The sequence below is a fragment of the Oreochromis niloticus genome, linkage group LG15 (genome assembly GCF_001858045.2).
Source record: "Oreochromis niloticus isolate F11D_XX linkage group LG15, O_niloticus_UMD_NMBU, whole genome shotgun sequence".
Lineage (NCBI taxonomy): Eukaryota > Metazoa > Chordata > Actinopteri > Cichliformes > Cichlidae > Oreochromis > Oreochromis niloticus.
In genome coordinates this window covers 26,426,539-26,454,054 of record NC_031980.2, presented here as the reverse complement: position 1 = coordinate 26,454,054, position 27,516 = coordinate 26,426,539, and the positions used below count along the sequence as shown (strand labels likewise).

General features: G+C 40.1%; 1 protein-coding gene across 1 annotated transcript; it reads right to left on the bottom strand.

Annotated features, from left to right (window-relative positions):
- Positions 1-1,650: 1,650 nt before the first annotated feature.
- On the bottom strand, positions 1,651-27,427 carry LOC100699088 (activator of HSP90 ATPase activity 1). The gene is made up of 6 exons (XM_005465217.4): positions 26,985-27,427; positions 26,332-26,522; positions 24,935-25,017; positions 24,728-24,845; positions 3,544-3,789; positions 1,651-3,207 (listed from the first exon to the last, which is right to left on the bottom strand). The coding sequence occupies exons 1-6, from the start codon at positions 27,062-27,064 to the stop codon at positions 3,116-3,118; spliced, it is 810 nt and encodes a 269-aa protein (XP_005465274.4). The 5' UTR covers positions 27,065-27,427; the 3' UTR covers positions 1,651-3,115.
- Between the last annotated feature and the right edge of the window lie 89 nt (positions 27,428-27,516).

The following is a 27,516-nucleotide window of genomic DNA, read 5'->3' as shown; positions in this document are numbered from 1 at the left end:
CCTCCATGCAGCAGCCGGAGGTTAGTTACAAACTTTCGCCTCACATTCTTCCTGAGTTTCTGGAATGTGAGAGTCATGAAAGGTCAGTAGATGCTCCTGAGATAAAGACGATTTCTACATGTTCTGGGGATTGGATAGTGACTCAGAGCTCCTCGCTAAAGCCTGTTGTTCTGCAGACCAGTGGGGAGGCAACACTTATCATTCCCTTAGGAAACAATGAAAATGTTGATCAAGAACTCATGTTTGGTGTGAAGGGTGGAGACATAACCTCTGGTCATAGGTTTTGTGATTTAAGTAATAACACCCTGCCTGTACCTGGTGATCAAATTGACTGTTCCTCAGATCATTAATTTGGTGACTCTAATACAGATTATGAATTTTGTAAGATTCAATTATTGGGTGAACTAGAGGAGAATAATTCGGAGCAAACTCTGAATGAAGTTCTCCCTCCTGTATTCAACAAGCACAATTCACCTGAGTTTTGTATTCCTGGTCAAGAGAACAGTAATTTCAATGTTCTGAACTCAAGAAGTGAATTATGCCCCCCAGAAGAGGAGAATGGGGAACATGTGTCTGAACCATGTAGCACCTGCTCCACTCTGAGCGCAGTGAATACTGAGGCTGAGATCTGGGCCTCTGATTCTGTCTCTAATAACTAGGGATGGGTATTGATAAGATTTTCACGATTCCGATTCCATTTTCAATTCTGTTTAATGATTCGATTCTTTATCGATTCTCTTATCGATTCTTTTTTTTTATAAAAGAGAACACTAAGGTCGATTAGCTTAGAACTTTGTTTTATATCTTCTCTTTGAACAAGATAGAAATTTAGGAGTAACATGGCCTTACAAACCCAACAGTGAGATCTTAAGAGATCCACAGCCTACGGCTCTTCAATGGGGTGTCACAGGGTCCCCAGGAAAAAAAATTGTAAATGTAAAATAATAAAATAAATATTCTTCTGTAGCAATAACAAAGTATAACATAAATTATTCTGTAGCAATTACACAAGAATATCCAGTAATGTCCCTGCCTACAATTAAACACATTCACTTACCGAAAATCGGAGGCATCTGCTGTGGCAAATGGGTGCAAGCCTTTGACCACAAACTTAATCACTGCTCGGTGACATTCGTCTCTCCTGGCCTGAAAGGAGATGCTACCGGTAGACTGCAGCGAGAACTGCCAGCATCTGAGCCAGCCAGACTCTGTCTCTCTCATCATGGTCACCTAAATGCAGCGCACAGTAATGGCAGGTTTTGTAATAAGGCAGATCGCGCTAACATAATATGCACTGTTAGTTGATTATTTACCTGCCATATTAACGGGAGAGGACGTGCAAACGTTACCGCTGCTGCTGGGTTGAGATTCACGAGTCCGGAGCGGAATTAAAAACACGACATTTATTTAAGGTTATCGCGTGTTTTGTGAGCAAATGCTTTTGCATATTCGTAGTGTTTCCTCCCTTAAATGAAATATCTGCTTTGCAAGTATTGCAAGTTGCCCCGTTGTCATCCGTTCTCGTAAAGTATAACCAAACTTTTGAGCGTTTGAGCCGCTTAGGTGCCCTGCCAGGTAAATGACGCTCCGCAACGTGGTGACGTCATTCGGGGCGACTGGAATCGATAAGGGAATCGTTTGCAAAACTGGCAAACAATTCCAAGGAATTGAAACAGTGGGAACCGGTTCTCAACAAGAACCGGGTTTCGATACCCATCCCTACTAATAACCATGTTTTACCTTCAGTCTGTGTAAATTTGGAATCATGCTCATTTGGTTGTTCTGAATCATTTCAGGATGGGGTGTTGGTTGGGAGTAATGCTAACATGGGTAAACTCACAGTCTGTCCCACCACTGGTTACCACAGATCTTTTAAACGCTACATTAACTGCACCCCCCTTCACAGATAATGCTGTTAATTCTCTGTCTAAGTCAGCTTCTGATGGGGGGCTAGCGGGGGAATGCAGGACAGAGACTGCCAAAGATCAGGCCGAGCCTCATGATTCCTGTCAGTCAGAGCAAAATGAAGCTTCTGTCCCCTTTGACAACGTCACTTTTGAGTTGTTTGTGACTAATGTGGGTGCTGCTAAAGCTAATGGCTCTGTCAAACCAGTTTCAGAAGAGTTTATTCAGACTCATAGCGTTAACCTCGCACGAGCCTCCCCATCAGAGGTAAATGTAACTGCGTTATGGGAAAGTTCAAGCTCTGATAAGTTCGTTGGTCCATCACATGACGGCAGAATTAATGAATGTGAATCTACTTTAACTAGCTTTGATCGGTTACTGAAAGTACAGGAACCTGGCCAGGGGCATTCAAATCATGTTATTTCAAACAATCCAGTTATGAATGATGTTCATGTGACCAAACTGGCCCATTTGGACTTCTACCACAAGTTGGGTCTGAAGACATTGTGTTTTGTTTTGCTGGTCCAGGAGAAAGAAACTGTGTTCTGAGGCCAGGGACATTTGAAACCACCCTCACCATGATCACTAACTCCTTTTCTGTAAACCCTAAGTCTATAACAGTTGCTGATTCTGGGGCCTGTCATGATGAGTACAGTAAGTTTTCTGCCTCTGAGATAAAAGAACCAAAGACTGAGAATAAAGACTCTGAATTAATGTCTATGAAAGAAAATGAAAATAAGAGTTTGGGCTATGTCAGGCTAGTCTCTGAAGGCAACGCTCACCTAGCACTTGACTGCCATGGACATATCAATTCTAGGTTCAAAACCAGACTGTGAACTAATGATCAATGTTTTCAAGAATGATCAAGTGGGAGATGTTTTCTGTGCTGCTACCCTTGCTATTCCAGAGAATCAGTTCAAGACCTGTGTTGGTATGGGAGAGACTAGTTTTTACCATGCTAAAGGACAAAAATGACACTGACTGTGTTTTCGGGGGTTCAGGAGAACCCAGCAAGCAATGTCCTGCTTCAGCTGGGGGTTCAGCTGAGCCAGTCCAGCACTCAGCGGCGCCCACACCACTATCTCCCTCTGCTAGGGTCAAAGGGGCAGCTCCAGCCTACAGCGCCTTCGTCTGCCTCATCTGGGGGGTCCGAGGACGCTGTCCAGCATCACGTCTCTGCAGCTGGGGGGTCCGAGGAGCCTGTCCAGCATCACGTCTCTGCAGCTGGAGGGTCCAAGGAGCCTGTGCAGCATCGCGTCTCTGCAGCTGGGGGGTCCAAGGAGTAGGGCAGGGCGATATGGCCTATTTGAAAATTTGCGATAACGATATAACTGACGATATAATTTCTGCGAGACAAAATACAACTCCACAACTTTACTAGCGCAAAAAAACCCCCCATCCATTTATTTTACTTAAACAAGCAGCTGTTTTTTTATGTGCATTAAAGCTATATAAACATTTAACAGTGCAAATGCAAATTCCTTGCTGAAAGTTTAACCAAAAGGCATTTCCAGTAGAAATGGGCTGACATATCATGAGCATAACCATGTATAATATCCACTGAAGTTAAAAAGGGGTGCTTTGCAACATTACACTGCAGTGTGCCAAATAAAGAAGTCAAATATGTATTTTTCAGACCATAAGGTGCATCACGTCTCTGCAGCTGGGAGGTCCAAGGAGCCTGTCCAGCATCACATCTCTGCAGCTGGAGGGTCCGAGGGGCTTGGCCAGTTACCATTGCGACCATCAACACCACCGGGTCTGGCACAACCTTCTCAGCCACGTTCACGCCCGGTGCTGGCCAGGCCACGTTTGCGTCCGGTGCCAGCCAAGCCATGTCCACACAAGCCACGTCCACGTCTGGTGCCGGCCAAGCCACTTCCACTTCCAAAATAATTATTGTGGGTGATTTTAACATTCATGTAGATGCTAAAAATGACAGCCTTAACATAGCATTTGATCTGTTATTAGACTCAATTGGTTTCTCTCAAAATGTAAAAGAACCCACCCACCACTTTAATCACACTCTAGATCTTGTTTTAACATATGGCATAGAAACTGAACATTTAACAGTGTTTCCTGAAAACCCTCTGCTGTCTGATCATTTCCTGATAACATTTACATTTACAATAATTGATTACACAGCCGTGGGGAGTAGACTTTATCACAGTAGATGTCTTTCTGAAAGTGCTGTAACTACGTTTAAGAATATAATCCACCCACTGTTAGCATCTTCAATGCCCTGTACCAACATAGAGCAGAGCAGCTACCTGAACGCTACTCCAACAGAGGTCAATCATCTTGTTAATAACTTTACTTCCTCACTATGTACAACTCTGGATACTGTAGCTCCGGTGAAAACTAAGGCCTCAAATCAGAAGTACCTGACTCCGTGGTATAATTCTCAAACACGAAGGCTAAAGCAGATAACTCGTAAGCTGGAGAGGAAATGGCGTGTCACAAATTTAGAAGATCATCATTTAGCCTGGAGAAACAGTTTGTTGCTTTATAAGAAAGCCCTCTGCAAAGCCAGAACATCTTACTATTCATCACTAATTGAAGAAAATAAGAACAACCCTAGGTTTCTCTTCAGCACTGTAGCCAGGCTGACAAAAAGCCAGAATACTGTTGAGCCAACCACCCCTTTAACGTTAACTAGTAATGACTTCATGAACTTCATGAACACAAATAAAATTTTAATCATTAGAGAAAAAATTACCAGTAATCAGCCCACAGATGTAATATTATCTACAGCTACTTTGAGTACCATTGAGATTCATTTAGACTCTCTTTCCCCAATTGATCTTTCTGAGTTAACTTGAATAATTACTTCCTCCAAACCATCAACGTGTCTTTTAGCCCCCATTCCTACAAAACTGCTCAAAGAAGTCCTGCCATTAATTAATGCTTCAATCTTAAATATGAACTGAAATATGAAATTCAACGACCACCATCACCCTCTCCAATCCAGACTCAACGACCTCCATCACACCTCCCACCCCCCTTTCCTCCTCCCTGAAACTCAGAATACACACTGAGGATGTGAGTTGACTATTTCGGAAACAGAAGCCCAGGAAAGCCCCCGGACCAGACGGTGTCTCACCCTCCTGCCTCAAGACCTGTGCTGAACAGCTGGCTCCCATCTTTACGCGCATCTTCAACAGATCCCTGGAGCTGTGTGAAGTTCCATCCTGCTTCAAACGCTCCACCATCATCCCTGTACCCAAGAAACCCACCATCACAGGACTGAATGACTACAGACCTGTCGCCTTGACGTCTGTGGTCATGAAATCCTTCGAACAACTGGTGTTAGCCCATCTGAAGGACATTACAGGCCACCAGCTGGACCCTCTGCAGTTTGCCTACCGGGCAAACAGGTCGGTGGATGATGCAGTGAATATGGGTCTGCATTACATCCTGCAACACCTCGACCGCCCGGGAACTTATGCCAGGATCCTGTTTGTGGACTTTAGTTCGGATTTTAACACCATCGTGCCTGAACTTCTCTCTTCCAAACTCTCCCAGCTCAGCGTGTCACCAGCTACCTGTCAGTGGATCACCAGCTTCCTGACAGACAGAAAGCAACAAGTGAGGCTGGCGGAGATCACCTCTGAAACTCGGTCCCTCAGTATTGGTGCCCCCCAATGTTGGATGTGTCCTCTCACCACTACTGTTCTCCCTCTACACTAATGACTGCACCTCCAAGAACTCGGCTGTTAAACTCCTAAAGTTTGCAGATGACACCACTGTCATTGGCCTCATTCAGGATGGTGATGAGTCTGCATACTGGCAGGAAGTTGAGCGGCTGGTACTCTGGTGCAGTCAGCACAATCTGGAGCTGAACACTCTTAAAACTGCAGAGATGACAGTGGATTTCAGGAGACATCCCTCAACACTGCTCCCCCTTACCATATCAAACAGCCCTATGTCGACTGTGAAGATCTTCAAGTTCCTGGGTACCACCATCTCCCAGGACCTGAAGTGGGAGACCAACATCAACTCCATCCTCAAAAAGACCCAGCAGAGGATGACAACTGGGGAAGTACAGTCTTCCACAGGAGCTGCTGATCCAGTTCTACACTGCAGTCATTGAGTCTGTCCTGTGCTCGTCCATCACAGTCTGGTATGGTGCAGCCACTAAACAGGACAGGAGCAGACTGCAGCGGACTGTACAGGCAGCAGAAAGGATCATCGGCGCCCCCATGCCCTCCATCCAGGATCTGTACCTCTCAAGAACCAGGAAACGGGCAGGGAAAATCATCACAGACCCCTCACACCCTGGACACAGACTTTTTGATCTGCTGCCCTCTGGCAGACGGTATAGAAGCCTGCAGACCAGGACCACCCGGCACAGGAACAGTTTCTTTCCCCTCGCCATCTCCCTTCTAAACAGTTGACCTGTCACACTGCTCCCACTGCCAGACTGCAACTGCGCCTTATGTACATTCTGTAGTATTCATTCCACCTCATTTCATTTCTGTATTTTATGTATATAAGTTTAGATTAGTTATTTATAATTAGTTTACACAGCTTTGTGTATGTATGTGTATACATGTGTAATGTATATATAGACACGTGTGTGTGTGTGTGTGTGTGTGTGTGTGTGTGTGTGTGTGTGTGCGTGTGTGTGCGCGTGTGTGTGTGTGATTTACATTGCTGTGCTTGAGAGCCACCATCTACCGGAACCAAATTCCTTGTATTTGTCTGCACATATACTTGGCCAATAAACACGATTCTGATTCTGATTCTGATTGACAGTCCTTTTCATAGTCAAAGTCTTCCTCTTCAATATCTCTGAATGGAAACCTATAATCTGTGTCCAAACTTGTCATTTATGTGGGGTTTTTTGCCTTTGTTGTTTTTGTTGTTGTTTTTTCCATTGTTTTTTTTTTGAGACACTTTCCATACCCATTGTTCATTATCCAATCGTCACTTTTCCAATAGATTCCATAGTAGATTCCTGATTATTTAAATTGCTCTAAGTCTTTGAGTTTTCTGAAGCAAGACACCAACGCATTCATTAATGTAGCTCTTCAAATCTGAATGATGTGTTAAAGCTTTAACTAAAGCACCAAGTAAAGCTAAGGAGAAATCACAGATGGCCTCCTTTGGGATTGGTGCTCCAGCACGAATCCATTCCGATAACCATCTTGTGATTGCCTGGACATCATGTCTCTCTGACAACATTTGCACCACTGGGACATGAGAGTTGTTGCTTCCTGTTAAAACACCTTGATACAGGAAGATATTTTCAGACAAACCATTAGGCCTGAGAAGCTTTTTTACAACTGAGCCAGTCGCATCAAAGGCGACTATGGGGTGCTTCGCAGTCTTGTACATCAGCATTTGAGTTTGACTCCAGTAGTGACAGAAGAACTTGTCTAATCCAATGTCCAAAATGCTTCCATTGTGAGGGGACCTGTATTTTAATAAGTGGAGAGACAGTATTGGGTTTTTATGAGCAACTTCTAGTTGATTTTGTTCGTGTTTGGCTTTTCACAGAGTTGTCAAATTTGGTAGATGGCTTGGCTCTGGATCACCAAAGTCCATCAGCTTTGCTGCCTCTGATGCTCTCCACACATGGGGCTGCAGTCTGCCTTCACAAAGTTCTTTTGTTACGTGTGCCTGCAGAAATCCAGACATGGATTCATCCGTGTTTGCCATTACACACTTCAGCACCATTGGGCAGTGAATTTCAGGTTCCTTTTCACATGTAATGTACAGCTGGCCACTACACTCTTTACAGAAGCCTCTGAATTTTTAATTGAAATTTTTTAATGAAACAAGATACAGTTGTGGGGTACACCTTGGCACGTTTAAAAGTAATGGTTCATGTACTTTTAACCATTTTCCAGGTTCCCTGGTTTACTATAGGAGTCCATGTACCTGGCTTCAAAATGGTGTATTCCCTTTTTTTGAAAGTATTCTTTTTGTATGTGACTTTATGTGGAATCATATGTATCCACTGTTCAAATGGGAGCTCCACATTGAAAGTCTTGCAGTCTTTGTTTTGAAAAGGAGAGCTGCTTGGTTCAAAAGCATTATCATTGTCACTGCTGTCTGTGTCAGTCACTCTCTCTTCATCACTGTAATCCAGAGCAGCCCATACATTGTGTCTGTTTAATTTAACAAAAGTGTAAAGAGCTTTTGGTGTCATCTTTTCACCAAGTTGTTTGCATATATTTTGCCATATGTCATCACTTGGAGTTGAAATCTTTCCATTTTTTATGACTGCTTCTTTTGAAGCACAAAGGACTTCAAATACTGCAATTTAGTCCACCACTGATTTCTTTAGCATCTGTCAAGCAAAAATTAAAAAATGCGACATATTACTGCTATAGTTTGGTTATAACTGTAATTCGACATCTTTAAGTGGACATAAAATTACTTACTTTGATATACTGTTTTGACGTAGTGAATTGAAGTATTGATGATTGCTGTTGCTCATGGAATCTAGCTTAACTAGAAAAATTTGCATTTCCTGCGAAATTGCTGTGTGAATGCCTTGCAGTGGAATCGGAAAACAGCAGAAGAAGGAGAACAATCTGCTGAAAAGAGCTGAAGCATCTGGAATTTGTGCAGAAAAGAGGTGAAAAACTGAAAATTCTGCTGAGAAGAGGTGAAGAAGGTGAAATTTGTGTTGAAAAGAGTTTAAAAAGTTAAAGTGTTCACTGAGAAAAAGATTGCCATAAGCGGGATTTGAACCGGGGCCTGCCGCTCTAAGAATGCCTGCTCATCTCACTGAGCTAAAACACAGCTCACCCCAGAGAGCCAAATCAGCAAAAACACTAGTAATTTCGTCCCAGTGATCAAAATGGGGCGAAAAATGGCATAAAAAGCTAAATATTTCAACAAGTATAACAGTTATGAGCACCAAACGATATAGCAGGCATCAACTGAAGGAGCTGAAAAATTAGCTGACAAGAGCTGACAATGTTGAACTTTCTGCAGAAAAGAGGTGAATAAACTTAAATTTGTGCTTGAAAATGGAGAAGAAGCAGAACTTGCTGTGTTGAAAAGAAGTGAAGATACTTAACCTTCTGGGTCAAATACTATGATTAAGCAAAAATACTATGATTTGGCACAAATACTCTAACTTTGTTAAAATATTATCATTTGGCAAAAATACTATTAGCACAAATACTATGATTTGGCAGAAATACTATGATTTAGCAAAAATAATATGCTTTGGCACAAATTGTATGATTTGGCACAGATACTATGAATTAGTGTGATTTACCAGAAATACTGTGACTTAGCAGAAACACTATGATTTACAAAAATACTGTAATTTACTAGAAATAGTATGATTTAGCAGAAATACTACATGATAGCAGAAATGTGTGTTTGTATGTTTCTAGATCAGTCACCTGTACGTCTGCTAAGTCATAGTCTTTGTGCCAAATCTTAGTATTGCTGCTAAATCATAGTATTTGTGCTAAAACATAGTACTTCTGCTAAATCATATATTTCTGCCAAATAATAGTATTTGTGCTGAAACACAATATTTCTGCTAAATCATAGTATTTGTCATAAAATATAGTAATATAGTATATTTTTGCCCATATACTATGATTTTGCTCAAATACTATGATTTAGCAGTAATACTATGATTTGGCTGAAATCCGGTGATTTGTACTAAAAAAAAAACAAAAACAGAAATACTTTGCAGTGTCAAATACTATGAATTTGCAGAAATACAATGATTTAGCAGAAACACTGTGACTAGGTAGAAATACTATGATTTACATGAAATACTTTGACTTGGCACAAATACTATGTTTTAGCACAAATACTATAACATAGCAGAAATACTGTGATTTGGTTGAAGTATTATGCTTTGGCACAAATACTATGATTTGGCAGACATACTATTATTTAGGAGATAATATGATTTGACAGAAATACTAAACTTTGGCACAAATGCTATAATTGCGTACAAGTACTATAAGATAGCAGAAATACTGTAATTTTGCTCAAATACTATGAAATATTAGTAATACTGTGATTTGGCAGAAATACTACGTTTTAGCACAAGTACTATAACAAAGCAGAAATACTATGACTTAGTTGTAATATTATAACATAACAGATATACTATGATTTTGCAGACATACTATGTTTTTGCACAAATACTACAATTTGGCAGAAAAATGATGTTTTAGCACAAATACTATGATTTGGCACATATACTATATTCAGCACATACACTATAACCTAACAGAAATTCTACAACTTAGTACTAATACTATAACATAACAGAAATATTATGATTTGGCACAAATACTGTTTTTCAGCACAAATACCATGATTGGGCAAAAATAACAGGATTTTGCAAAAATACTATAATTTAGCAGAAATACTATAACAAATCAGAAATACTATGATTTAGCAAAAATATTACAACATAGTAGAAATATTGTGATGTCCTACAAATACTAACTTTTACCACAAATAGTATGATTTTGCTGTAATACTATGAATTAGCTTAAATACTATGATTGAGCAGAAGTACAAAGATGTAGTAGAAGTACTACTAGCAGTAATACTTTAACATAGGAGACATATTGATACACACACACATACATAGAGTGTAAAGTGAAAATGGGCTGTTAAGAGTCTGGGCTTGGTATATCTAGGTCAGTTAAATTAGCTGCGCCTGCTGTAGTGAGCCCTTACACATACAGACACAGAGAGAGGTATGATTTTTCTTCAGTGTATTTCTGACATTCAGGATTCCCCTCGAACAAATGGCCATAATTTCCTAACCGTAGGGGCTAGAACGGTCATTCTGACACCGTTTTGTTCAGAAGAGATGGGGGAATCTTCAGGTCTTCATAATTCATAATTAAAATATAAGTTATTAAAGATATATGAGTTGTAATACACTGTAACTGAGTAGAGGCGAAGCAAAAACTGTCTTGACTTGCCCTCAAACAATGTTTTGTAACTCTAAATCTATATGGAGCATCAAAATCATTCTTTCACCATAAGAAACAGCAGGGTTTGGTGAACAGTCATGAAAATTTTCAGGGCTCTGTTGAAATCCATCAAAAAGATATGACGAGAGAAAAAAGTGCCTTATTTCCAGAGTTTGAAATCTGAGCGAGGGACGAATTTCCTACCCTCAAACAAATGTAATTCATGGCCAAATGGTAATAGGTGAGAAAAAAATTCTTCAATTGTGAGCGTCAGGAGTGTCTTAAGATATATTGGCACAAGCCTCATGTCTTAAATCCGCTTCGTTAAGGAGATATGACGATTGGAAAATGCGTCTCATTAGAGAATTCCAGCTGTAATTTTGAACAAACTCTCCATTGACTGTCGATGGAGAGTTTTCAGACTTTGTGTTGCTCTGAGGAGATTTGCAAAAGATCTGTAACTCCCACATCAATGATAGTGACATTTTCTGAAAGCCAGCAAAAATACCTACGTTTTGATGTATAATTTGTGGGGGTTGAGTGAAAATTGAGTGAGTAGCAAGAAGTTGTTTGGAAATGAAGAGATAATTCAGAAAAGACCATTGGCCACTCTAATTTAATTGCATAGCAACCATAACAACTCATGTATTTTCTGAAAAATCACAAAGCTGCAACTGAAAACTTAAAGAGGCATTAAATTAAAACAGTAACAGATATGAAAAAGCTGAATTATACATGAATAGCCCTATAATTTGAGAACATTTTAAAGTTTGAATGGAGTTTCTACGTGAAAGTATGAGGATGTAGTTAAGTTTCAAAAACAAGCAAGTTTTAGCAGAATTGTGGAAGTTTCCCAATCATTTCAATGGGACAAAAAAAAAAGGAAAAAATGTGAGTGAAGTTGGCCCCCCCACCTTCTTCAAATCCAACAAAAGTGGTATCAAACATTTGTGCTGGTTTGTGCTGCAAAAAATTTCGTTTGTGCCACTATCAATTTAAAGATATTAAAGAAAATTTCTAGAGGTCATCGGCGGTCAACCAGCCCCCCCACATTAATTAAATCAAACAAAAGTGGTGTTAATCAACTGTGCTACGTTTGTGCTGGTTTGTGCTGCTTCTGTTTTAAGGATATTAATGAAATTGTAAAGGTCAAAAGGTCAACCAGCCCCCCCACATTACCCAAATCAAACAAAATTGATGTCAAACATTTGTGCTACGTTTGTGCTGGTTTGTGCTGCAGAATATTTTGTTTGTGCTGCTATCATTTTAAAAATATTAATAAAATAAGGTCTTGAGTGCTTAATCATCCAGGTAAATAAATCCCAAAAGGTTGATTCTGTTCATCTGGACGTAGCGTTTTCAGTGGGAGAAATGTTTCGTCACCCATCCAAGTGACTTCTTCAGTCTCAGCTGACTGCAGGTTTCCCCAATCTTATAAACAGTACATGTACAGTGAAGAGAGATGTTACATCTGTCTTCACTTGCATCCCAGTCACGGAAGCGTTGGAGGTAGTTCGTAAGACATTACAGGATCACACCAACCTCAGCAACAGGTCCACTCTCAGCACTGATCAATTGTGTTTGCTTTTGAAACTGTGTCTTAATTCCACCTGTTTTGCATAAGGGTCAGTACTACAGGCAGAAATGCCAGTTTCACCCATTGTGGCCAATTTGTGCATGGAAGAAGTGGAAAACCGGGCTTTGTTATCTGTCACGGCAGGTTACACCGATGTGTTTGGAAACAGGACACAAAAGCAGATACTGTAGGAGACGGAACTTAACTTAAACCAAAAGAGAGCCTTTATTAGGGTTGATGAAAAAAAAACCCCACCATGAACCCAGGTAAAAACAGAAACTAACTACTAAACTGAGAACTGGCTATAACAACTATGATGCATTCCTATCAACTGTAATTTTACTATATGAAAAACATTGTCATTAAATGAAAATCACTAGAAAGCATCACAGATCAAATAAGCCATGGATCACAAAGGGGATAGAAGATGCATGTAAAAAGAAAAATATTCTATATAAGAGATTTATAAAACAGAGGACGAAAGATGCTGAGATAAAGTACAAGTTATATAAAAATAGATTAGTAAATATTATAAGAACAAGTAAGAAAGAATATTACCACACATTATTGGAGCAAAATAGAAGTAACACACAAGAAACATGGAGGATATTAAATAGCATAATCAAAAAGGGCTCAAAAAATAAGAATTATCCAGACTATTTTAAAAAAGATAAAGATATTGTGCTTGATAAAACTAAAGACATTGTAAATGAATTTAATGATTTCTTTGTAAATGTTGGCTTTAATTTAGCAAAAGAAATTCCAGAGTCAAGAAATAATAATGACCTAAATAAACATATTACTCAGAATGTGTCCTCCATGTTTATTGGTGCTGTAACTCATAGAGAAATAATTAACATTGTGAAGACATTTAAAAATAAAAAGTCCACCGACTGTTTTGGTATTGACATGAAATTAGTTAAGAGTATTATAGAATATATAGTGCAACCTTTTGCATACATTTGTAATCTGTCCTTTCGAACTGGTATGTTTCCCTCACAAATAGCAAAAGTTATTCCAATCCATAAAAACGGAGAGAGATGTCAGTTTACCAATTACAGGCCAATATCACTACTCCCACAGTTCTCAAAAATTTTAGAAAAGTTATTTGTTAATAGGCTTGATAAATATATAGAGAAGCATAATCTCCTAAGTCAGGGGTGTCAAACTCAAATACACAGTGGGCCAAAATTCAAAACTGGAACAAAGTCGCGGGCTAACGTTAATATTTATTGAAATATATTTATTCCTCCAGATATAAGAATGAATCTTTTCTTATGGACTCAAACACATTTTGCTGAAAAACTGAATATGGAACAAGCAAAGCTTAATACTAAACAATATATATATTAGCTGTATAATACCAGTAGGCCAGCTCTAATAGTAATTTGGTATGGTTTCGCGGGCCAAATGTAATTAGGCTGCGGGCCAAATTTGGCCCGCGGGCCAGAGTTTGACACCTATGTCCTAAGTGATAACCAATATGGCTTTAGAGTGAGAAGGTCCACTTCGATGGCAGTGATGGAACTTGTAGAAGGGATATCTAATGCAATAGATAATAAGGAATATACTGTTGGTGTTTTTATAGACTTACAAAGGCGTTTGATACAATTGATCATTCTATATTAATGAATAAACTAGAGAGATATGGCATAAGAGGGATAGCATATAAGTGGATGAAAAGTTACCTGGATGACAGATATCAATATGTTGAAATCAATAATGTAAAATCTAATCAGTTGAAGGTAACTTGTGGTGTTCCTCAGGGCTCTGTGCTGGGACCTAAATTATTCATATTATATATAAATGACATATGTAGTGTTTCCAAACTGTTAAAATGTGTATTGTTTGCTGATGATACCACTCTGTATTGCTCAGGTAAAGACCTAGAACAGCTTCTGACTACAGCGGAAAAGGAGTTAAATATATTAAAAAACTGGTTTGATGTAAATAAGTTATCATTAAATATAAAGAAAACAAAATTGATTATTTTTGGCACTAGACAAATGAAAAATGTATCTAAAATCAGGGTTAATGGAATTGAAATTGAAAGAGTGTATGAAAATAAATTTCTTGGAGTGCTAATTGATGATAAGCTGAGCTGGAAGTCTCATATAAATCATGTGACAACAAAAATGTCAAAAACCATTGCTATTCTCTACAAAACAAAGCATATCCTGAACAAAACATCATTATACACACTTTATTGTTCTCTGTTGCTTCCATATATGACTTATTGTCTGGAGATATGGGGTAATGCATATAAAACAAATACTCTTCCTATTTTCAAGTTACAAAAAAGAGCTATAAGAATTATAAATCAATCAAACTATATAGAACCAACTAACATTTTGTTTATTAATCTGAATACCCTAAAATTTTATGATTTAGTCGAATATAAAATGGCACAGATAATGTATAAAGCACAAAATAACTTGCTTTGCCGCAGTATTCAGAAGCTGTTTAAAGTCAGAGAGAGTCAATATGACTTAAGGGGAACAGATGTCTTTAAAAAAAACAAGATAAGGACAAACATAAAGCAGAGATGTGTTTCTGTTAGAGGAGTTAACCTGTGGAATAGTTATGACAGTGATTTAAAAAGGTGTAGTTCATTTTCCTTGTTTAAAAACATGTTTAAAAATAGAGTATTAGAAAAATATATTAATCAAGAATGAAAAGAGCAAAAATAATAATTCTGAAACTCTTGATTGTCTTGCTTTGATGTAGTTATCTAAGGTGGAAAGTTTTTTTGTTTGTTTGTTTGTTTGTTTGTTTTTGCTTTGCTTTGTTTTATTCTTTGCTTCGAGCCCTGTGTACAGGAGCTGCATGCAAATGATGATTTTTTGTTAAAAGTGTTGGCGTAATAAGCAAATGCTTCAGCCAATACCTTTTGATTAGCCTTGTCTCATGATTTTTCGCTTTGTGGTAATCTTTATTCTGTATTCTGTATTCACTGAGATATTTGAATGCTAATCAATAAAATCAAATCAAATCAATCAAATCAAAACAACTATGAAACTGTGACCAAACTATAAAAACTATGATGAGACTATGGTGTAGCAAAACAGACGACCTGACAATGAAACACAGAAAACAGAGGACTTAAATACACAGCAGGTAATCAGGGGAAGTGAGAACACATGGGGAAACAGCTGACTGAAATTAAAAATAATGATGTCACGGGATGGTCACGTGACGCGCTTGGCTAAGATGGCTGCCTGAGAGCACACTGCGCCCAAACCCCGTATATACTTCAGCTTAAATTGCAACCCAGAGCTTCAAATTGCACCATAAGACGCTGACAAGGTTGTCTAGTGCTAATATGCCAAATGTTACTAGCAACTCCGTTAAATCCAGCTCTGGAGCCGGGGCGAGCAAATTGTCTGAACCAGTTACCGCTAGCTGTGCTAGCCAGAAGGCTTCACCTACATACGAAGACACGGAAGAGTCAGAGCCAGCGTGGGGTATCCCTGGGGAGGTGGCGAAGGAACTGGCCAGACTCTCAGCCCTTATAGTGGAAAAATCCGACGTCCATGATAAGAAACTGGAAGAAATACGAACTAGCACAAGCGCCACAGAGAGTAAGCTGGCAGACATAGTCAACAGGATCGGTGAGGTGGAAAATCAGCTTTGTTTCTTAGAAGACGAACATGAGAGACAAAAAGCTAACCCCGCGGCTACGGTGGACGAAGTTGCAGTACTTCAGCAGAAGTTAGATGATATGGAAAATAGGGAACGGAGGAATAATCTGCGTTTTGTGGGGTTCCCCGAAGGCTGCGAGGAGATGGACGCGGGGAAGTTTCTGGAGGGAATCTTACCAAAGATTTTGAATCTGGTCCTTTCACGGGGCCTGGAAATAGAAAGAGCACATAGAGTTGGGGCTCCACCAAAGAGGTACGAAGGCGATCAACCTCCGCGAGCTAGACCACTTATAGCCAGATTCCTGAGATTCCAAGATCGTAATCGGGTCGCCGAGGCTGCCCGTCACCTGGGGGATGTCGTATGGGAAGGTCACCGCATAATGATCTTCCCGGACTACTCTGAGGTTGCTGAGTGAGAAGCGGAATAAGTTCAACGAGTGTAAGAAGCTTCTGCACAACAAACGTATTGGTTTCTCCTTAATCTACCCAGCAGTGCTTGTTGTGAAAGCTCCTCAGGGATCCCGTCGCTTCGAGGACCATAAAAAAGCAATGACTTTCATTCGCTCCATGGTGTAAAACCGGTTTGTTTGCTTGTTTGTTTTTGTTTGTTGTTGTTGTTGTTGTTGTTTTTCCTTTTACCTGTTGTTTCTGCTTATTTCCTGGGTAGTAATATTCTCCAGTTTAAATTTTGTTTTGTTTTTTTGTTTTTGTTTTTTTTCCCCTGGACCCCGAAGTACTGGAACAGCTCGTGGCTCCTGGTTTTATTAATGGAGTTTTGATTATGTTTAGATAGAGATACAAATGATGAATATTATGTGCTCGTTTCATTTTTGTATTAAGGACTATTCCGGAGGTTAACTCGGACCTCTTCTCTAACTGAAATGGACACAAGGTGGAGCGGTGAGTCCATACCCTTAGGGGATCTATTGTACTGTGTTCACTCTCAGTGTTCTGTTTGTTAAATTGTATTATAAGCATTAAACTAGAACAAAGATTGGTTTGGAAGGTATTTTTTTTTATAGATAAGACTGTAGAGCCAGTATATTCGATTGTGTGGGGTTTTTTTTGTTTTTTGTTTTTTTTCCCTCTTTAGACTAAATTATGGGTTTGGCCTGGACTATCGGGGTATGGGAGAGCGGGGCTCAAGGCAGTGGTAGTTAAGTGTATGATCACGGACTTTGGTAAGGGGGGAACCATTGCCAGGGGATCCCCGGCATGGTTGGGGTATTGTTTTAATAGTTTTGTTCTATGTGGGGTTTTTTTTATTAATTTTTGATGCCAAATTTGCTAACCATTATTACAGGTTTCTGAATATCTTGCTTTATATGTACCTTAAAAATTATCTAGTAGTAGTAATAATTTGAGTATTATGAGCTGGAACGTCAAGGGCCTCAATAATGCTATTAAGAAAAACAAAATATTGTCCTTTATAAAATCTAAGAAGTGTGACATTGCATTTGTTCAAGAGACCCACCTGTTGCCTCAAGATTCTCAGAAGCTATGCATGGGTTGGGTGGGATATGTAGGGGCAGCTAGTGGTACTAGTAAAAGTAGAGGAGTGGCCACTTTGATTGGTAAACACTTACAGTTTAAATGTATCCAAAAGAGTAAGGATGATGCTGGGAGAATGATGTTAATGTTGTGTGAAATTCAAGGGAAGGTGGTCATTCTAGCTAACCTATATGCTCCTAATGTAGACGATCCATCCTTTTTTGGACAATTAGAGGAAAAAATATCTGATATGGGGGACTATCCTATCATTATGGGGGGGGACTTTAATGAGGTTATGGACCCGGTACTGGATCGGAGTTCCAGATCAATCTACACTTCTAGGGCTCATAGGGCCCTAAAAGGGCTGACTGAGGCGTGTGGCCTCATAGACGTGTGGAGGTTACAAAACCCCTCTGGAAGGGACTATACTTTTTTCTCCCCCCCTCACCACTCCTTTTCAAGGATAGATTTCTTTTTGGTATCCCAAACACTAATGCCTGCTGTTGTATCGAGTAATATTGGTACCATAATCCTCTCGGATCATAGCCCTGTTTATCTCCTCATGTTACTATCTAATGCTACAGCTAGGACGCCTAGATGGAGACTTAATTCCACCCTTCTATTAGATGCAACATTCAAAGAGTCTCTTCGATCACAAATCAACCTGTATATAGAGACGAATGTCCCGACCGCTCCCTCAGCAGGAGTAGCATGGGAAGCACTAAAAGCTTTCCTGAGAGGTTATATAATACAGTATGCCTCATTTAAAAAGAGGGAAAATATAACTAAACTTCAAAATCTAGAACGTCAGATTAAACTTGCTGATTTAAAATTTAAAAATGATTGTTCTTCATTAAATTTGAATGAATTGACCAAGTTAAAATATGAATTTAATGCAATACTGTCACAAAAAGCTGAATTTTCTCTATTCCGTGCCAGACAAAAACACTTCGAGGAAGGGGATAAGGCTGGAAGCCTCTTAGCGAGATATATTAAACAGAGAGAGGCTATGGCTATGATCTCAGCTGTTAAAGATAATAATGGACGTCCCTTCTTTAAACCTAAAGAAATTAATACAATATTTAGCAACTTTTATAAAGATCTTTATAGCTCGGAATCAAGCATTTCAGAGAGTGATATAAAGAAATTTTTGTTATCTTTAAATCTTCCTAGGGTGACAGTGGATCAATGAGATATTTGGACGCTCCCATTACCGTTGAAGAGATAGTGGGAGTTATTAAACACCTACCCTCTGATAAAGCACCAGGCCTGGATGGCTATACGGCTGAATTTTATAAATCCTTTTCAGAAGATCTAGCGCCACTGCTCTTAAACACTTACAACGAATCTTTTCAAGAGGGTAGGCTCCCACCCTCACTATCTGAAGCCATCATTACACTTATCCTAAAGAAGGAGAAGGACCCCACTGACTGTAAAAGCTACAGACCGATAAGCCTGACCTCCTATGATAGTGAGATTTTATCTAAAATTCTGGCTAATCGATTAAACCGGGTAATAACCTCTCTTGTACATGTTGATCAAGTTGGTTTCATAAGCTCACGCTCTTCAGTTGACAATATTAGGAGGTTAATTGACATTATGTGGGCGGTTCAGGACGGTTCTCCCATAGCTGCTATTTTGCTGGATGCCGAAAAGGCATTCGACAGAGTCGAGTGGAGATATCTATTCGCCACTTTGGAGTGTTTCGGTTTTACCAAAAGCTTTATTAATTGGATTCAGCTTATATATGTACACCCCAAGGCATCAGTACTTACAAATGGAATAATAGGGCCTTCTTTTGAACTAGGTAGAGGAACCAGGCAGGGGGATCCCCTCTCCCCACTTCTTTTTGCTCTGGCCCTTGAGCCGCTGGCAGTAGCTATTCGTAGGGAGCCCAATTTTCCAGGTGTCAATATAGGGAGAGACTGTCATAAACTGTTGTTGTACGCCGATGACATTTTGCTTTTTATTTCAGACCCAGAAAAGTCTTTAAACTCCTTGCAGGCAATAATAAATACGTTTTCAGCTATTTCTGGTTATAAGGTGAACTGGACCAAATCAGAGGCCCTTCCGTTAACTAGTTATTGTCCCAGGTCACTTTTTCAAACCGGTATGTTTTCCTGGCCTGAGAAGGGCATTAAGTATTTAGGCGTCACCTTCCCACCTCATCTGTCAGATCTGATAAAGATAAATTTTGAACCTTTACTCAGCGATATGAAAATTAATATTGATCGTTGGTCTCAGATGTATCTCTCAATGTGGGGAAAGGTCAATGTAATCAAAATGGTATGTACACCTAAGTTCAATTATTTGTTGCAGGCTCTACCAATTCATGTTCCCTTGAAATACATCAAACAATTTGACCAGCTTTGTAAAGCATTTATATGGAATAATAAAAAACCTAGATTGAATCTGAGAAAATTGCAGAAACCAGCGGACAGAGGTGGGTTAGGGATGCCTAATCTACTTTTATATCATTATGCCTTTTCTCTTTGGCATTTGGCACATTGGTTCTTACCCCCTGAGAAAGCGCCTCCTTGGTTTTCCATTGAAAGTACTGCTTGCTCGCCATTTACACCATTATATAGCTTATCAACTAATCTGTCCCCCCACATCCAATCACATCCGGTATTTTCTCATTTGAAAGAAATATGGAAAAGAATGTCCAAATTATTCAAATTTGATCCATATCTTAACCAATCTGCTGGCATTTGGTATAATCCCAAACTTTCTATTGCTAAACTACCCTTCTTTTGGAAGCTCTGGTTTCAGAGAGGTATAACAGTTCTGGGGGGTCTTTACGAAAACAGTACATTTAAATCATTTGAAAAACTTGTAGAAGAATTTGATTTACCCAAGCAGGAATTTTGGAAATACCTGCAACTAAGACACTTGATGGCCAATACATTTAGTTCATCTGCAAAGTTCCCTTCAAGCTGCAACTTTCTGGAGGAAATAAAAAAAACCTTTGGGCGTGGACAAGAGGCATCAGCTTATTACAAAATGCTTTTATTAGCCTCTGATCCTAACACACTGTCCCTCAAAAGAACGTGGGAAATGGACTTAAGTCTCAGCTTTACAGTGGAGGAATGGAATGGCATTCTCAGGAATTTGAAAAAAATGTCACGCTAATTGCGTTCAAGATTGGTCCAATTTAAGATTTTAAATAGAGTATACTGGACACCCTCACGGTTGCACAGGGTGGGTCTAGCGACTGACGATGCATGCTGGAAGTGCCAGCAGGGGAGTGGCACACTTTTACATTTGCTTTGGGGGTGCTCCAAAGTCCAAGATTATTGGACCCATATTCACACGGTAGTAGAGAAGGTGGTAGGTCAAAGGGTCCCATTTATGAACAGCCTTTATGTTTTAGGAGACCCTTCAGCTTTAAGTCACTTACCCACTCCACTTGCTCACTGGGTACAAACGGCTATTATGCTAGGGAGGAAGCTGCTGGTGAAAGAGTGGAAGGCCTCATCGACTCCTACCTTCTCTCAGTGGTATACCTGTTTGGGACAAGTGGCAGCTTACGAAAAATTATCATATAGACTGCTGAATAGACTGGACGATTATAATGATAAGTGGGCTAACTACTTTTTACATACAGGTCAGTGACGTATCCGGCTAAAGTAGTTAAGGTCGGACTAAATAGGACAGCTGTAATTGGGTCTATGTGAAATATTGGCATCAGTGTGTTTTTAGGTTGTGTTTTGTGTTATTGGGGGGTTTTTTTGGTTTGTTTGTTTGTTTGTTTGTTTTTATGGAAATATGCATTGATTATCAATTTGTTGTGCTGTTGTTACTGGGAATGTCCATCTTGTTATCTTCTGTTTTTGTTTTTGTTGTTGTGTTTTTTTTCTTCTTTTTCTATTAAAATCTAATAAAGTTTGAGTCATAAAAAAATAAATAATGATGTCACAGGGAAGTGAAGCTAAACACTGACAAAAACACACCAGACTCTTTCAGAATAAAACAGGAAACAAAGAAAAATACAATAATCAATGAAATAAAACAAAAATACACAAAACACTGGGTCTCAGACCCAGTTCCGTGACAGTTATCCTACCCAGGAACACCACCAAGTCGTTGGTTCAGGTATAGAGATGACACCTGGGTGAAAATCAAACCAAAATTTACGGATCACATTAAATCGGTGGACCAACACATCAAATTCACCAGGGAGGATATGAAAAGTGGCAGGTTAGCCTTCTTAGACTGTGAGATTTCCATCATTAATAGGGGACATCTAAAAGCTAATGTGTACTATAAACCTACGCATATGGATCAGTATCTCATCATCCACTGGAGCACAAACTGGGTGTCATCAGGACGCTACAACATAGAGCGAACACCATCTCCACAGACACAACGGCCAGGGAAGCAGAAGAACATCACTTCAAGAAGGCCCTGAGTAAATGTGGTTTTCCCAGCTGGTCTTTTGACAAAGCTGAGAAGGTCTCCTAAAGAAAGCTCCAGCTGATCCAGGAGAGAAGGACAACTGCTGCCTAAGCGAAAAACCGTAGTGATCCCGTTGTCATGGTACTGGGTCTACGACCCAGTGTTTTGTGTGTTCTAGTTTTATTCTTTGATTATTGTTATTTTCTCAGTGTTTTTTGGTTTATTTTGAAAGAGTCTTGAGTGTCTTTTTCGATGTGTTTAGTTTCTCTTTCCCTGTGGTGTCATTATGTTCATTTGTGTTATTGTTTTTTGGACAATGTTTTCACCACCCAGAGAGGAGATTACAAAGGCCTCTCCCTCCCCCACATTGGTGCCTCTGATCACATCACTGTTATGCTAATGCCAGCATACAGGACCCTGGTCAAAGTCACCAAACCAGTTTGTAAGCAGGTACGTGTGTGGCCAGAAGGGTCCTCAGAGGAACTGCAAGACTGCCTTTCCACCACAGACTAAGAGATCTTTAAACAGACCATCACACATGACAACACCACAGACTTTCAGGAATATACAGAAACTGTCATTGCCTACATCCCAAAATGCATCGATGATGTCACAGAGACAGGACTATCACTGTCCAGGCCAATCAGAAACCATGGCTCACAGGTGAGGTCTAAAGGCTCTTAAGGTTGAGAAATGCAGCCTTCAGAGCCCGGGATTAGGTGAGCCTAAGAACAGCAAGGGCAAACTTGTCACGTGGCATCAGAGACGAAAAGGCAGTACTCCAGGAGGATTTTGCAAAGCTTCAGCAACAACAGAGATACTCGAAGGCAGTGGCAAGGAATACAAACCATCACAGACTAAAAAGGCCTCTCTGCAGACCATGGTGACACAATCCCCAGACAGTGTGTGGAGATACCTTGCCAAAATCAATACATGCAAAGCTCCAGGTCCTGATAACATCCCTGGACGAGCACTGACGGACTATGCTGTGGAACTCACAAATGTCTTCACAGACATCTTTAACACATCCTCTGCATTACAGGTGACTCTCCTCATCCCTTCAACAGCTTCCTCAGTTTGCTGCCATCAGGAAGGATACTGAAGAACCTCCAGGCCAGAACCAGCAGACTGAGAGACAGTTTCGTCCATCAGGCTGTCAAGATGCTGACCATCTCTGAATCGAGAAGGGAGGCCCATCTTTCGCCATCTTACAATGCTGTGATTACAGCCATTCCCCAACTCTCTGTGAATGGTGCTCATGGCCATTGATCAGTAGGCTATGATTAGTAGTCGTTGATCAATGGTCATAAGAATTTGCATATTAACAATCATGGAACTAACCTCCAAGCCCATTATTCATTCAGTGGTGCTAGTTTCAGTCACTGCGCAAATGTACTGTTTATAAGATTGGGGAAACCTGCAGTCAGCTGAGACTGAAGAAGTCACTTGGATGAGTGACAAAATGTTTCTCCCACAGAAAACACTACGTCCAGATGAACAGAATCAACCTTTGGGATTTATTTACCTGGATGATTAAGCACGCATCAAGACCTTATTTTATTAATGTTTTCAAAAATGATAGCAGCACAAACAAAATATTTTGCAGCACAAACCAGCACAATTGTAGCACAAATGTTTGACATCAATTTTGTTTGATTTGGGTAATGTGGGGGGGCTGGTTGACCTTTTGACCTTTACATTTTCATTAATATCTTTAAAGCAGAAGCAGCACAAACGACAATTTTAGCAGCACAAACCAGCACAAACGTAGCACAGTTGATTAACACCAGTTTTGTTTGATTTAATTAATGTGGGGGAGCTGGTTGACCTCTGATGACCTCTAGAAATTTTCTTTAATATCTTTAAATTGATACCGGCACAAACGAAATTTTTTGCAGCACAAACCAGCACAAATGTTTGATACCACTTTTGTTGGATTTGAAGAAGATGGGGGGGGCCAACTTCACTCACATTTGTCCTTTATGTGTTTCATGTCTGCATGTCTTTTTTAGTCAAGTTCATGTTGTCACATCTGCGTTTCATTATGTTTCCCATTTTATTTTGAAGAGATTCTGTGTTTCTGTGTTCTATGTGTTTAGCTTTACGTTTCCCCTGTGACGTCGTTATCGTCACTTGTTACAGCTGTTTCCCCATGTGTTTCCACTTCCCTCATTATCCTCCTGTGTGTATTTAGTCTGTGTGTTTTCAGTCATTCCTTGTCAGGTTGTCTGCTCTGTTTATGTCATGCATCCAGATTTTTTTTCCACGTCTCCATGCCAGGTTCCATGTTGAAGGTTTTTTCATGCTTTAATCTTAGTTCACCCAGTTTAGTTTATTGTTTAGTTTCACCTTTGGCTTTTGTTTTGTACTTGTTTGCCAGCCTTAATAAACGGCTCAGTTTTGTTATTCCATGTCACGTTTCACATTCTGTTTTGGTCTGCATTTGAGTCCTTTTTCGCAATACATACAGTCTGCCCGGATGCTACAGGTAATTGTAGACTCTGTTTGTCTTAGTAACTCACCCCCTCATATCAGCAGTATTCTTAACACCTATTGGTATTCACTTCCAACTATTATCTCAAGCCTGGACCCACTCACCTCTTATTGCTGAATTTCACAGAACTTCAGTGGCCTCAAGTTTCCACATTACTTCCAGCTTTTTCCTGTGTAGACCCACCCCTAAAAGACTTTGATAGTCACTGACTGATCTTCTTAAGACACACAGAAAACGCCCACGAACAGGTCTAAAAACTCCTTATGGTCAGAAACTGCCTGATGTCTTCTGGGTAACACACCTGATTTGAGCCGCCGGACATACTCGCCCAGAACCCTGCGAACCTCTTGGACGCCGGACGTCTTCATGAGGTCCAGGAGAGGTGTGTTGGGCTGATCCTTACAGAGAGCCATGCAGATCTGGATAGCAACATAATTATCAATACACTCATCAGTGCAGTCATCACTGGGTTACAGGGTATGCGATCAGAATCAGAAGTCAAACTCACATCCAGGTCGTCCTCGTCATTCTCATCAGACAGGTTGGACACATCAATAGTTCCTCTGAACTTCACTCCCCTGCAGGACATCCCTGCACATAGAAAACAGTTGGCACTACAGAAAAAGAGCAACCCAATGTTAAAGTCCCCTCTGTACACCAATTTCCTCTACTGGCAACTCTATACTCAGAAACACGTGGCTAGAGATTCTGGCAGTCATAGTCAAATGTATTCCAAGGGCCAGAGCAGGTGACACCGAGTCAAAATGAAACCTTTCATATAAGGATAAGAGTAGATTTAGTAGTTATAATTAATATCATCAGCAAAGACTCCTGGTTTACAATAATGGCTTACACAGCAGTGGGGAAGAACTCTCCAGTATTATCTTTTTTAATACCGTGTGCCAACACAATGCAGAGTCGCTGCTTGAAGAAAGCCTGAAATCAAAAGCACTTGACTCCCTGGTATAACTGAATAATGTGCATTTTCAATCAGAAACCTGTGAGCTAAAGAGGAAATGGTGTCTTGCTGATTTAGAAGATCTTCATTTAGCCAGGAAAAATAGTTTGTTGCTCAATAAAAAGGCCACTGTAAAGCCATAACATCTGAATATTCAACACTCACAATGAAGATTCTTTACAGTTTTTCCCCAGTGACCACTGAAGTTAGGGTTAACGCTGATAATATTTCAAAATAACTGTTCAAACATGCTCCCAGAGTTATCATCAAGATGGCTGCCAAGTTGTGAGACGTGCTTCTAGAAGAACTTTGGCTGAAAGGTTTACCGCATGGGTGTCAAACTTAAATGAGCTGTGGGCCACTGCTGGCATTGTCATCTTATTGGAGGGCCACTTCAGTGTTCAAGTAATACAAAACAAACAAATAAGAAAATACCCACAAATATTTCCTAAAATGTAGTGTTGTATTTTTACATTTCAAATATTGTATAAGAAGACAAAATGTTTTTTTCTCACTCTTAACTGAAGCCTTTCATTGAATGACTAAATAAACACATCTGTACTCTCTACCTGGCCAGACACATGGCAACACTTCTATTATCATTTTGTTCATATTTAACAAAATAAAGATTCAGACATAAGTGTACACATTAGTTTTTGACTCTCTCACTGAACCAACACACCCAATCCCTCAGCATATTTGTACTCTCTGCTCATATTGCCTTCATATTAAATCATTTTTGGCTTTTTAAAGAACTTATTTTAACATAAAAAGTCACTTCAAGGATCAAACTGTCAATATACGGGGACGGAAGTAGCCCCCGGGCAGTGAGTTTGAGACCCTATGTTTACAGCATCTACGTGAAGGTTAAAGTCAGTCACATGAACCAAATTTAGATGGTCTCCCATGATGAATGGATGGACGACATCATCAGTGAGATCACTGACCCAGCCACCTGAGTCTCAGCTGCCACTCATAGAAGTAGAAGAGCTTCCCTTTGCGGTTATTGATGGAAGCTTCTCCCTCCAGCTTAGTGACTTCGGTCAGCTGACAGACACCCTCAGGTCCCTCCACCCGCACACCGAGTAGCAACTGATGGAGGCACTCTGAGGACCAGGAGGACACATCTCGCTCCATCCTGACCAGGGAAGAGAGGAGGGTCAGCGGGTACCAAATCACGCCCACCTCTGACATCACAGAGTTCAAAAATACCTCCAAACATGTGCTGAAGCAGCTGCGGCTCACATAACACACACACAAAGTCTAAAATAACTCATCCTACACTATCACATACAAACTGAGATCATTCTGGAAATGTCCTCTTCTTACTCAGTCATGACATTCAGGCTGTTACCATGGAAATGAGGCCAGTGCCCTCAGTTACCTGCAGGAAGCCCCACCCCCCACTTGAGTTACTCAAAAGCTTGAGCTGAAGCAACTTCTATAACAACAAGAACAGCATTACCTGAACTCTACCTTCATCAGTCTCTGTCTGCTACATGGACCAGTTTATATTTATTACAATAAATAAGTAGTAGTAATAATAATAGTAGTATAATGAGTACTGCAGTGATGTTAGCATTGATGAAGATGAACAAACCAGTGCCAGTTGTTGACGTTGGTGGCGTCAGCTCTCTCCTCTACTATCCATCGAGGGTCTCCTTCACCCCACTTAGCCATCACGATCGCTGATCAATACAGGGCCAATGAGACACTGCTGCTCACACTGCTACCATTCTAAGGCTGATACCAGCTGAAACATGAAACGCCCACTTCCTCTTAGCACTGTCAAAATAAAAGCACAGAGGACGTGGGACCCTGAAAGTTACCTTGAGGCCAGCTGTGGGTCTTTGCTCCCAGATTGGGAACCAGCAGAGCTATACCTGCACGCTGCTCTCAGGTGATAATAACCTAAACCCCCCAGCTGTAAATAAATCAATTGATGTCTGCAACCAAACTGTTGACAGTCACATCACTGATGCTGAATGTAACAGACCAACCAGATCCATTTTTGGAAGAACGACTTCTCTGATTTATGTGATGTTTTATTTTCAAATTTTTAAGGAAATCAAATTAAAAAGAACATCTGTCTGGTTTCCTGCTCCTCTAATCGAATTATTGATTAGATCAAA